This window comes from Acipenser ruthenus, chromosome 1 (genome assembly GCF_902713425.1).
Source record: "Acipenser ruthenus chromosome 1, fAciRut3.2 maternal haplotype, whole genome shotgun sequence".
In the NCBI taxonomy this organism is placed as follows: domain Eukaryota; kingdom Metazoa; phylum Chordata; class Actinopteri; order Acipenseriformes; family Acipenseridae; genus Acipenser; species Acipenser ruthenus.
In genome coordinates, this window is record NC_081189.1 from 74,528,783 (window position 1) to 74,543,018 (window position 14,236).

Here is a 14,236-nt window from a genome sequence, read left to right on the forward strand (position 1 = left end):
TCCCACTTCACTTTGAATATCAGCCAATTCACTTTGAATATCTTTGGCAGTCAATCTCGGATTATTAACCTTCCTCAATTCTTCTACTTGTGGTGAAAGAACCTTCTTTCTTCCAGACCGAGGGTGCATTGTGACAGTACCATGAGTCTTGTACTTCTTGATTATAGAAACAATAGTTGAAATTGGGAAACTCAAATGCTTGGAAATCTTCTTGTATCCTTCTCCAGCTTTATGACAATAAATACCTTTCTGCCTAAGGTCTTCAGATAGCTCTTTACTTTTTCCCATATTGACTTATTGGTGATGACAGCAATCATCCTATGACTAACTCTTTTATACTCTCTAAGAATGTTCACCTACAATTCAGCATTTTCTAGACTTTTCTAGAATTAGGTTCTGCATTATCATATTGAAATTTCTAGCACCTTGTAGACAATATTATCATAGCATCAAAGGGTATGAATACTTTTGAATTAGCATTTTTTGAGTTTTGCCAATTGAAATAAATAATTGTAGAAATCTATTTCTTGTAACTTTTTTTCCTCATCCACAAAAGCAAAACTTTTGCTACAAAAGATTTTTCCTATAATTCTTTGTTTTCGAAAAATTTCTAGAAATTATAAATTTCCATTGGGGTATGTAAACTATTTATCTGAAACACATAACCAAATATTTTAATATAATATATTTGATAGAGCTTCCACAGTCTCTTCAGCTTTGCCCTTCTGAATGCTGTGCCAGTAGTAGAATATCTGTGCTGGCTGTGCTCTTACTCAGTATTTCTGAGCATGTGCCACAATACAGAACTGTGCTCAGAAAATAGCAATTTTCATAATAATTACATACTCATAATTTGCCAATATTACCGTTTTTTAACACCGCTCCTTTGACTCTCAATATAAACATTTCTCCCGAGCGCATTGTGCGACACCCAAGATTGGTAACTTCTAGGAAACCACAAGGCTACCGTTCCCCAATTTGTCATGCATGAAGTATTGAAATATTGAATTTCCCCGGGCAACGCCGGGTATTTCAGTGCAAGTGTGTGTGTGTGTGTGTGTATATATATAATATATATATATATATATATATATATATATACATATATGTGTGTTAATACAATAGCTGAATTCTACAGTTCTTAACATAAATGCTAAAACTATATTTCAATTATACTTTCCAGATCTATTCAAAGTTCTTAATATAAATACTAAAAATATAATTTCATTTATAAATTCATGGCTTATTCAAAGTATTTGACAAACAAAATAAATGGACAGACTCAGTTGAACTGTGTTTGTCGGTTCTTTTGGAAGTCAGGGTTACAGCATGCAGTAGTGTGTAGATATATTGACAGAGACACTTGAAGGAGGGTCGATTTCCTTTAATGTCTATTTTTAATCATTTTAATTCAGGCTTTTGCAAAAGAAGGGGCTGAAGTTATTGCTACAGATGTCAATGAAGACAAACTTAAAGAATTACACCAGTACCCAGGTAAACTACATCATATTCAATTTCCTGTGGTTTGTCTGTTCAAAGGAATTACCACTATAGACTGCAGTAGTTTATTTTTTTGTATAAAGAAATCTAAAGGTCAGTGCTGCCACCTTTTGTACAGTATTGACTACTACAGCATGACGTCCAGCTGGTGGCATTGCTTTTGCTCCAGTTCAAAATCATGTCATGTTAAAGTACATAATTGATGACAATGTAATTAGGTGCACTTAAATTGCATAAAAATGTATATAGTTTGTAATATTGTTCCAAAATTAACTACCAAAAATGTGGACATATTCAACTCTCAATTATCTGTGGGCAGATTATCCGGGTTGCAGATTAACCATGCTTGCAAAAAAGGAAGAAAAATACAGGTATACTGTACAGTACGCATTCTTTTACGCATGCGCAGGTTCAATTATTATGTCAGTGCTATTGTGACTGCAAACATGTTGGCAAGTAAACGTAACCGTAATGCTTTTAACAATTCAAGAAAAAGTTGAGAAGCTGGAAAAAGGTATTGCTTTAAAAACTTTCAGTGGAATATGGAATTAGTGATTTCATACGCGAGCATCTCTGATTCTTCAAGTGGTTTGTCTAGGAGGAAATCAATGAAAAAATCAAGGATGATTGACTACTTTATGAAACTATAAAGTATGTACAGTATACTGTATGTGTTTTATAAGTTTATAGGTTTTGCATTATCCGTGTTTTGTTCCTGGTCATCCCTCCCTTCCATTAGACCAGATAACTGAGAGTTGACTGTATCTTAAAGGCAAACCTTAATGGCCTTACTGAATGGAAGATAGCCCAAGCTAATTCAAAATCCTGTTCAGTAGTGTGTCTGGTTAAAATGATACCGTGGCAGTGTCTAAAAGAGCACACTTGAAACTGTATGCATGTGTGGCAAAGTGAGGATGCTGAAAAACATGAAGGACTTTCCAATCTAACGTTATTCATGCTCACCAATATTAATCACAATGAAATTAAATCCTAATCAGACAAATTTCACAACTATATCTGAATGGTGTGGCTAAAAACCACACACCCTTTTAGGTGTTATCCATATCTGTTGCCATTTAATAGATTATAGTGTTTCTCATGGGAAATTCATATTTCCTGCAAACCCATATAATTTGGGTTTTTACCCCATATAAAATGATGCCATGCATGTTCTTAGTATTAGTTGTATGTCTTTGTTCTGTTCAATAATAGGTATCAAGACCAGAGTTCTTGACGTGACCAAGAAGGATCAAATTGAAGTTCTGGCCAAAGAACTTGACAAAGTTGATGTCTTATTTAATGTTGCAGGGTAAGTTCATTTTTATTTGAAATATCTGTTAAATCTTGTTTTTTTTTTTTCTTTCGAAAACTAGCTCACTAACGTATTCAAGAGTTACTAACTACACATTTACATTTAGATTTTTTTTTTTCCTACAAAAAATAGGAATTAAGTGATTTAAAAATATGTCCCGTAATGTGGTCACGTGTGCATTGCCCTGAGTTTGAAATGCATGTTTAAGGGATAAAATAATTAACAAATACAACTTGTTGCTTTCAAGAAATAAACATGTTGCTTCTTCCTCATTTCTTTGAAAGATTACATTCAAAGTGAGACTTTATAAGTAAGGTCAGGGTGGTACTTGTGTTGAGTACAATTTTAACTAATTTGGCTGGGCAAGAACCCACAACCATAGGAAAATAATACTTTTAAGATTATGCTGTTTTGACCTGCTAAGTTAGTTATTACTTTAATTTGCAGGTAGCCATTAATCGCATCATGGCTGGGCATTTGATGTGATCTGTGTAGGTTGTTTTTTTTTCTGTTGTATACACTCACTGCCTAAGTTTGAATGTGCAAATGATGGGAGGGTCCAATGCAAATGGTGAGGGGGTCATAAAAAAGGCGTGTGAGAATATTTATAATTTATAATTTTTTTCTTAGCCCTTTTCACAATTTGTAATCCACTGAGAATATATTGTGCTCTGTCAAATTACTGGTTTTTCATATTTCAACTTTGAGGTATTGTGATACACAATTGTATACTATTATTTTTTTGGTCATGTTTAATCATGAATATCGTCCAATAATAATTGACTGTTTACCAGTGGTCACGTGAGTGTTTGTTTGTATTTTCCCTTAGCTATGTCACAAACTAAATTCAAGTTTAGCAACCTCAATGGGTATGATTCTTACTTTTTGAATGGCTCTTGAAAAAGAGACCTATTTTGTTTAGATTTGATTGTCATCATTACAGATCTGGGTTAGTTTCATCGTTGCTTAAGGAAAGAGCAAACCTTGGTTGCCAGATCTTTTGAAAAGAAAAAAATAATTTAGATGTTTTTTTTTATAAGATTTGAAACATAGATCCTAAAAAAATGTTATGTTGCAACAAGGCAATCAGTAATGGCTGACTTTTAAAAAATAATGTAATACATCTAAGCGCTTACATCATAGACTCATTCTTACACTCGAATGAAACTAAAAGCATGATGTTGTAAAAGGAAAGAAAAAATGTGTAGAATTTTGTTTGTGAAAAAATGAAAGGTTTTTCATATTTCAAATGTATTGTGTAGATTTGTTGCGACTGCAAAACCTTTGTAAGGATACAGGATGCTTTGTTTTGGTTCATAGAACACAGATGTGTTGCTGATATTTGCCGTCTTAACACGTCATGACTAAACACAACTAAAACATAATATAGTATTACTGTCATTTGTAACTCACAGTTTAAGTATAAAGGTGAGTTACAAATGGGCTTGATTATATGTATCTGTGTATGCATTATACAGTATATTGAACCCATTTTGAACTGCAAATTATTATGTATTAACCTAAGGTATTACCAGTTGGAACAAAAACTGTCATTACCTATATGTACTTAAACCAAATGATTGTTTCCTATCAAAGTAAATCACTAACATTTCAATTATAAACGTGTCAAGCAACTTCATAATTACAACAGTCTTGTTTGTTAATAGTATTCTGTAGTCTTTTGGGATTTAAGCCTCATTTTATCTATTGTTTGACGTCAGAATATAAGGACATGTTGTTACTTCACCTATAGATTAATGTCACATCATATACTTATTCTTAAAGAGTTAGTGCAACTTCTTATTGGGCTTCAGTGCAACAATATGACATTTAGTTTTTTTTTACACTGTCCAGTTTTGTCCACCATGGTACTGTCCTGGATTGTGAAGAAGGGGACTGGGACTTTACAATGAACCTGAATGTTCGTAGTATGTACCTGATGATAAGAGCTTTTCTGCCGCAGGTAATTTCAAGCACCTGATTCTTAATGCTGCACTTTATCTTATCAGGAAACATACCAAACAGCTTACATTGTCCAACTGTAGTTTTAGCTGTGTGAAAACAAGCTTCCCGTTTGCCACATTTTCACCCTTTGAGTCAAATGGACATGCTTCTGCTACTGCATGCATTAGTAGGAGGTTAGAGCATTACATTTTTTTCCGAAATGTTGTTTTTGTTATACAGATATAGTTTTACAGTAAACATATATGGTTTATTCCAAGTCAGGTGGACCAGGGTCATTTAATTGTGTTTCTGTTGGAAAGCCCTTGAAACAAGCTTTAAAAGTATATTAACATTACACTGGTCATCAAAATTGGGATTTTTACCCGCTTTAGACACATGCTCACCATATGAAGCATACGTTGCATGGCTGTTCTTTTACACAGACACACAAGACCTACTGTACCCTGGAATCCTTTTCTCTGTCGCATGTTGTTTTGTATCATCAGCCCAGAATCTGGTTCAATTGAGCTGGAAGGACCCATATAAAATCATATTTCAAGAAGATAGCCTTCGAAAAATATGCACTATACATTTAAATGACAGTTAATTGTCATAACCCTTATAAAATGTTACCACATCATATTAAAGTGTAATAAAGCCTGGTAAAGCAGATTAAAAAGCATGGCAACCCCTGGTAAACTATAGCAAATGCATAGTAATAACAATGGGAACTGCAAAATGGCAATGAAAAATTACTGAATTTGCGGCGGTAAAATTTTAGAAGAGAACAAAGAGTTGTCTCCTTTTGGAAGAGGAGTTTTCATACAGTATATTTTTTTTAAACAGATGTTGGCTCGAAAGTCTGGCAACATTATAAACATGTCTTCAGTGGCTTCTAGTATAAAAGGTAAAACCCTTTATGATATAGTTACATTTTACTGTACAGAGACATAATAAGAAAATGTTTATTAATCATGAACACAAGCAGCAAAAGAAAAATAATAAAAAAAATAGACAAGTAGACTTAAAGCATGCATGTTTTTTCAGGATGATTATTCTTTTTTTAACATGTCCTTTTTTTATCTACAGGAGTTGTAAATAGATGTGTGTACAGCACATCGAAGGCAGCTGTTATTGGGCTCACCAAATCTGTAGCAGCTGACTTCATTGAGCAAGGCATAAGATGCAACTGTATATGCCCTGGTAAATATATGGTGCATTTGTCAATTTAGAAGAATAGATACTATCAATGGAATGTTTACTGATAATATTAGAAGCTATTTCCTTGTCAGACCAGTTTCCTATGCATTGTTAATATTCTCTAGTATTCTAAACCTTAGATAGCACACACTTCATTAGGTTTTTTATCAAAGTTTTATCTGAGTTTTGCTGACAGTAATTCAGATCTTAAATCAAATGATTTTTCACACTTTCCCAGGAATGCTGTCTCGTGGGGATTTTATCTACCCTTTTGTAGCATGTTTTATGTTGCAATCGGACTCAAACAGCTACAAAAGTAACTCCTCACCCTGTCCTTGTAATTATAGTGAATTGTATTTCTAGATTTATTTTTAAGATGTCATTTATAGGAAAAAATACATGACACAGCTAGCATGGCCAGCTAGATAATGTCTGCAGTGTCAGGTTAGCATCCTCAAGGTCAATTATCTGTAGGTAATGTCTGCTGTGGAGGGTCTAATTACTATTTAGGTGGTAGTGGATTGTATTTTTTTAAATGCATTGTGATACCAATTGAAAGATGGAAGAATTCCACCTTTTCTTGTCAGAACACATTCTGTGCAATATTTTCAACTCGAAGTCAGGATTATAATGCTGTTAGCAACCCTAATGAGGCTAAAGTTGCACTGATCTTAATGAAACAAGATTAATGCTACTTCATTTTAGAACAGACAAATACTTCTATCAATGCAGTACAGCTGCTCTAGGTTTGTGTTGCAGTGTATATAAAAAGTAATACATTAGTCCCTTGTCTCTTGGGTTTGGGCTCAATAAAAATAGCATTCTACCATTTGAGTCTTCACAAATTGTTAAACAATAGTGCTTTCTAACAGGTACTGGTACTTTTTAGATATACAAGGGTGATTGCTAGTTATGCACACCCAACTTGAGTCTGTATGGGTGTGTTTTTTTAATTAGCATTTCTATAATGCCAACTTGTGACCATATTTTAACAGCTCATTATAGTCCCTAATGAAAAGCGAAGCACATTTTTAACAATTACGTGCCAGGGCTCTGATTTCAGCATCAGAAATTCTTCTGTGATTGCCCTTTTAATAGGTAAATACGGTTTATTTGTAGAATTGTATCTTTTATAGTTCATTGAGGTAGAAACACAACGTTGAACCATACAGCAGATTAAATGCACCAAACATTTAAACTTTACTAACTTATTAATTCCAAGATTAATTCCATTTATTTATTTATTTATTTATGTATTTATTTTTTAATCCTCGCCTTAATGCGGTTTTAATTACAGTAGTTTAAACCCTTACTACTGGGGGAAAAGAAAGTATTTTGCTTTGTGTTCCAGAACCTCTTACATTGTTTACAAGAAACTCATTATTTTACCTGTGCTTTATCCTGTGTTTTAACATATTTTAGACTTCTTTTTATAGGTAAATTAACCAGGGATTTACTTTTTGTTCACCTTTTACCCTGGAACACATGACAGGAGAAAGATAATTTTCTTCTAAACACTGCAGTGTATTCAGTTCATACCCCCTCCTGCAACAAGATCAGGATACACTGCAATCCTTTAGTTTTTTTTCCCTTGGCGAGTAAATGTTGAGAAATGAATTGCCCATGATGTATGATTAAAAATGTCAAAGGAGTCGGCAATATGTTTAAAAAGGTAACGTAATGCGTTTCTTCTAAACTTTGAAGGGTGTTCTGTAACACATGAATTCCTTCAAAGTGATTCTACATAAAATAGACTTGAAGAAATAAAAAAATAAAAATAAACACGCTCTCAGTTTTCTCAGTACTGTGAAAGGTGTGTTCTGCTTCCAGAAGCTAGCTGACTTTGTATTTATTCAATTTAGCACTGGATTGAGCCAGAGAGACAAAGCACAGGTATTTACAAGCTCACAGCTCTGACTAATGGAACTTTAATACACTTTAATTTGTTCTTATGTAGAGTTAAGTTTGTTTGCAAGATTAAAAGTAAAATGTTTTTTGCAGGATTCTGCAGTACATCAATCTTTCTGCAACCTAAGGTTCAATCACGTTTTTTCTCGGGGAAACTATCATTAGAATTATTCAGTGGTGTAAATATAGTTTTATGTAACACCATACATTTTTACATTACCTAGATAACCATTCCAGCTAAGGAAAGTATTTCGTTATTGAGAGTATTGCAATATAGCATTATATGACAGAACCTGTACATATGTCACATTTCCATGTGTTTTGTCAGTGCATGGAGGTCATGGTATATTACACGTTAAGCTGGTAAAATCTTACTGACATTTCACAATATGAGACCACAACCCTCGGCTGTCTTTTACCAACTAGTAATGGACTCCAAGCCACTTTAATAATCTTTTCATTGTATGTACTATGTATTGTTTGATTTTAAGGAACAGTAGACACGCCTTCACTGAGAGAACGGATCCAGGCCAGGCCCAACCCTGAACAGGTAGATTAGACAGACTGCTAAATTTTTAATCATTGGTCAAATAAAAAGCAATGATGTTAATCTATGGGATTGTTTGTACTTTGTTATAAAAAAAAACAAAACAAAAAAAAAACATTAGAAACTTGAGTTTCTGTTTAGAAGTACAACTGCTGCTGAAAACTCTAAATGTTAAAACTTTCACCTCTGGTAGCCTGTGGTGGTCTCCTTCAGTTTTGTCACCCCTCAGCCTTTGTTAGTACCAAAATCCATGTCCATAAAGGTCACAGCAATCATTGTACTCATAATACAAAATTATTGAATGTGGGTCAGTCTTGGTCTTAATTTCTCATTGTAGGCATTAAAAGATTTTCTAGCAAGGCAGAAAACTGGAAGAATGTGCACTGCTGAGGAAGTAGCTCATCTTTGTGTATTCTTAGCCTCTGATGAAGTAAGTACAGTAATTTCAGAATACAGCATTTTATAAATCCGGTAATTATGCTAAGAACTATTGTGTAAAACATCTGAATTTTAAATTATGAAGTGAAATATGAATGCGAAAAAGTAAAAAGATGACATAGTCCAGACTTTTCTGAACACTAAGCAAGAAATAGTTTTAAATATTATATATATATACTTTTGCAAGTCACTATATATATATATATATATATATATATATATATATATATATATATATAGTGACTTGCAAAAGTAACCAATTCTCTCATATTACTGAATTACAAATGGTACATTGAAATTTTGTTCTGTTTGATATTTTATTTTAAAACACTGAAATTCAAAATCAATTATTGTAAGGTGACATTGGTTTTATGTTGGGAAATAAGAAAAATAAAAAACTGAAATATCTTGCTTGCATAAGTATTCAACCCCTGTGCTGTGGAAGCTCCCAGTTTACACCGATGAAAGAAATTGCCCTAACGAGGACACAATTACCTTACCATTGGCCTCCACCTGTGAACCATTAAAGTTGCTGTCACATTTTCTGGATAAAAACCCCACTGTTGAAGGATCATTGGTCAGGCTGTGAATCTGAAGGAAAATGAAGACCAAAGAGCATTCTACAGAAGTTAGAGATAAAGTAATACAAATGCATAGATTAGGGAAAGGGTACAAAATAATATCCAAGTGTTTGGATATCCCAGTGAGCACAGTTGGATCAATAATCAGGAAGTGGAAGCTGCATCACACCACCCAGGCACTGCCAAGGAAAGGCCGTCCCTCAAAACTCAGCGCTCAAACAAGAAGGAGACTTGTGAGAAAAGCCACAGAGAGGCCAACAATCACTTTGAAGGAGCTACAGAGTTCAGTGGCTGGGAGTGAAGTAATGGTGCACCAGTCAACCATATCAAGAGCTGTGGATAACACTGGCCTGTATGGGAGGGTGGCAAGAAAGAAGCCGTTACTCAAAAAGTACCATCTGAAAGCACGTCTGGAGTTTGCCAGAAAGCATGAGAGTGACCCAGCTGCAATGTGGGAAAAGGTTTTGTGGTCAGATGAGACCAAGATAGAGCTTTTTGGCCAAAACTCAAAGCGCTATGTGTGGCGCAAACCTAACACTGCCCATGCCTCAAGACACACCATCCCTACAGTGAAGTCTGGTGGTGGCAGCATCGTGCTGTGGGGATGCTTCTCATCAGCAGACTGGGCATCTTGTTAAAACTGAAGGAAGAATGGATGGAGCAAAATACAGAGAAATACTGCAAGAGAACCTGCTTCAGTCCGCTAAAAAACTGAAGCTTGGGAGGAAATTCACCTTTCAGCAGGACAATGATCCCAAGCACGAGGCCAAAGCAACATTGGAGTGGCTCAAGAACAAAAAGGTGAATGTCCTACAGTGGCCCAGTCAAAGGCCTGATCTCAATCCCATTGAGAATCTGTGGCACTATTTGAAAATTGCAGTCCACAAGCGTCATCCAACCAACCTGAACAACATGGAGCAAATCTGCCAAGTAGAATGGGCCAAAATCACTCCGACACTGTGTGCAAAGCTGGTACATACTTACCCCAAAAGACTTAAAGCTGTTATTGCAGCGAAAGGTGTCTGTACCAAATATTAATGTGTGGGGGTTGAATACTTATGCAAGCAAGATATTTCATTTTTTTATTTTTCTTAAAAATATTTCCCAACATAAAACCAATGTCACCTTACAATAATTGATTTTGAGTTTCAGTGTTTTAAAATAAAATATGAAACAGAACGAAATTTCAATGTACCATTTGTAATTCAGTAATATGAGAGAATTGGTCAGGGGTCTGAATACTTTTGCAAGGCACTATATATATATTCAGCCCTGTTACATAAGGCTATTAGATAACACATCATTTGTCTTCCAGCACCATAAACTATTCCATGAGCTTTGATTATAGTTTGTAAATTAGTAAGACTTGATCTGAAAAAAGTATTTCCTATAAAACATACATTATAGCACAGAAACAAATATATATTTGTAATTTTATATTCACTATGTGACCTTCAGTGTGTTAAATTGTCTGTAAAACAGAATTTCTTCCTTTTTTATCACCCAGTCTGCCTACGTGACAGGCACAGAACAAATCATTGATGGTGGCTGGAGCCTTTGAACACAGCACAAGGAGTGCCAGTGAAGATACCTGTTAATCCCTGGCTACTCAAGAGCAAATAACAATGGCTTAATTAAACTACTACCTTGTAAACTGTTGTTCAGTACAAATTCAGTGTTTTTAAATGGGGAGTTAACCAAATTGGACTGATCTTTTAATATTGAATCATAAGGGGTATGATTTCTTATTATAGAAACCATGAATAAACAGAAGGCCCATTAATCACTTGTCTGATCTTATTATTTTTTCCATATATTCATTTTATATCTTCAACTCCCAAAGTCTGTTATGTCCTGTTACCCAGTCATTCTATTAAAAGATCATTAAAAAAAATATTCTTTTAACAAATTACAAGTGGGTGAATATAAAGATGTACTACTGTTGTGGAAGAAACATTACCCCAGATCATCGCAGGGAGAAGCAAACTGGTCTTGATTCTGTCCGTCCTTTGACTTTACAGTATAAATTGTATTGGATATACAGTACCTATAGAAAGTCTACACCCCCTTTCAAAATGTTCACCTTTTGTTGCCTTATAGCCTGGAATTAAAATGCATTAAAATCGTTTGTTTTTTTTTTCATTTATCTACACATCCTACCCCACAACTTCCAAGTGAAAAAAATATTCTAGAAATTTGTAGAAAATTAATTAAAAATAAAAACTGAAATAGCTTGGTTGGATAAGTGTCCACCCCCCTTGTAATAGAAATCCTAAATTAGCTCAGGTGTAACCAATTGCCTTCAAAATCACACACCAAGTTAATTGGCCTCCACCTGTGTTAAATTGTAGTGATTCACATGATTTCAGGATAAATTCAGCAGTTCCTGTAGGTTCCCTCTGCTGGGTAGTGCATTTCAAAGCAAAGACTCAACCATGAGCACCAAGGAGCTTTCAAAAGAACTCCGAGACAAAGTTGTTGAAAGGCACAGATCGGGATGGGTATAAACAAAAATATCAAAGGCCTTGAATATTCCTTGGAGCACGGTCAAGATGATTATTAAGAAGTGGAAGGTGTATGGCACCACCAAGACCCTGCCTAGATCAGGCCATCCCTCCAAACTGGATGACTGAGCAAGAAGGAGACTGATCAGAGAGGCTACCAAGAGGCCAATGGCAACTTTGCAAGAGCTACAGGCTTTTATGGCCAAGACTGGTCAAAGTATGCATGTGACAACAATATCCCAAGCACTCCACAAATCTGGCTTGTATGGTAGGGTGGCAAGAAGGAAGCCATTGTTCAAGAAATCCCACCTTGAATCCCGTTTGAAGTATGCAAAAAAACACTCAGGAGATTCTGTAGCCATGTGGCAAAAAGTTTTGTGGTCTGACGAAACTAAAATGGAACTTTTTGGCCTAAATGCAAAGCGTTATGTTTGGCGCAAACCCAACACAGCGCATCACCCAAAGAACACCATCCCTACTGTGAAGCAAGGTGGTGGCAGCATAATGTTATGGGGATGTTTCTCATCGGCAGGGACTGGAGCACTTGTCAGGATAGAAGGGAAAATGAATGGAGCAAAGTACAGATAAGTCCTTGAGGAAAACCTGCTGCCCTCTGCAAGAAAGCTGAAACTGGGATGGAAGTTCACCTTTGAGCATGACAACGACCCAAAGCACACAGCCAAATCTACACTGGAGTGGCTAAGGAACAAAAAGGTAAATGTCCTTGAGTGGCTCAGTCAGAGCCCCGACCAAAATCCAATTGAAAATTTGTGGCATAACTTGAAGATTGCTATCCATCAATGCTCCCCAAGGAACTTGACAGAGCTTGAACAGTTTTGTAAATAACAATGGTCAAATATTGCCAAATCTAGGTGTGCAAAGTTGGTAGAGACCTATCCCACAGCAGCAATTGCTGCCAAAGGTGCTTCCACCAAGTATTAACTTAGGGGGGTGGAGACTTATCCAATTATGATCTTTCAGTTTTGTATTTTTAATATATATTTTTTTTCTCAATAAAAACTTTTTTCCCCTTAACAGTGTGCAGTATGGTGTGTAGATAAGTGGAAAAAAATCCTCATTTAAATGCATGAAACTCTGAGGCACTGACACAACAAAATGTGAAAAAAGTTCAAGGGGGTGTAGACTTTCTATAGGCACTGTACAGATGTAGACATTTAATTTAAGAAAATGTAACCGCAATAATAAACAAAAAGCTATCCATTACTTAAATTCCAATACCTTTTCATATACCTTTACATTCCCAGACACCATTAATTTGCAAGTGTGTCATACTTTTATAATGGTATGTCATTTAAAACAAGACATTGACACTTGGAAGTTATTTGTGAGTTTATGGAGCACGGTAGATGGAGTTTATATGAGTTTGTCAGTCTGCTGCCACCACACTAACACAATAGTTTGTTGATGACATAACATATATGAAGGATAATAGTAAAAAATATAAATTAAGAAAAGCAAAATTCTGGATGGATGCTGGAACCATTGACATTATTGCACTATTGAAACGGTCATTGTACCTCTCTTTATTATTGTACTTTCATTTTACATTGTGCATACAGTGTGTACTTGTGAAATGAGCAAACTAGATAAGACCCATGTATGTTATCACTCTCATGTGCTGGGAGATAATCACTTTAAAGTTCAATGCCTGTAATCCCTGTTTATTTTGTAAACTAATCCCTCTTACCTACAGTGTCACTGTTTCCACCATTGAGGACTGAGCTCGGTGAAATCAAACCCTGTGGTTTTTTTGTATCTGGTGTTATCATTTCTAGCTTTGTATTATTCTTATTTAGCAGCATTTACCTTGAAGGAGGCAGTGTGGTCCAGTGGTTAAAGAAAAGGGCTTGTAACCAGGAGGTCCCCAGTTCAAATCCTACCTCAGCCACTGACACATTGTGTGACCCTGAGCAAGTCACTTAACCTCCTTGTGCGTCTTTGGGTGAGATGGGTGACTGCAGCTGGTGCATAGTTCACACACCCTAATCTATGTAAGTCACCTTGGATAAAGGCGTCTGCTAAATAAAGAAATAATGAAATAATTAAACAGCTGAGTATACATAAGCATACATAAACAAGCCTATTTGGTATTTTATAGAAGATAACTGAGATATAAGAGACGTGAAAGGTGCTGTGCCCCATATAGAGATCTGAAACAAAATTGGTTGATTCAGTAATACATGTGGGTGTTGTGGTTGAATAACAAAGGTAATGTAAAGGGGCAGCAGTGTGGAGTAGTGGTTAGGGCTCTGGACTCTTGACCGGAGGGTCGTGGGTTCAA

At 35.4% G+C, this 14,236-nt stretch overlaps 1 protein-coding gene across 1 annotated transcript in view; it reads left to right on the forward strand.

The window, feature by feature from the left end:
- bdh2 (3-hydroxybutyrate dehydrogenase, type 2) overlaps window positions 1–11,213 on the forward strand; it is a 14,291-nt gene extending 3,078 nt beyond the window's left edge. Inside the window, exons 3-10 of the mRNA XM_034034521.3 lie at window positions 1,416–1,494; window positions 2,713–2,809; window positions 4,667–4,775; window positions 5,603–5,663; window positions 5,846–5,959; window positions 8,356–8,414; window positions 8,749–8,841; window positions 10,938–11,213. Coding sequence (XP_033890412.2) covers window positions 1,416–1,494; window positions 2,713–2,809; window positions 4,667–4,775; window positions 5,603–5,663; window positions 5,846–5,959; window positions 8,356–8,414; window positions 8,749–8,841; window positions 10,938–10,991 — 666 coding nt within the window. The 3' untranslated portion in view covers window positions 10,992–11,213. The remainder of the gene's footprint in view (window positions 1–1,415; window positions 1,495–2,712; window positions 2,810–4,666; window positions 4,776–5,602; window positions 5,664–5,845; window positions 5,960–8,355; window positions 8,415–8,748; window positions 8,842–10,937) is intronic.
- The last annotated feature ends 3,023 nt before the right edge of the window (window positions 11,214–14,236 follow it).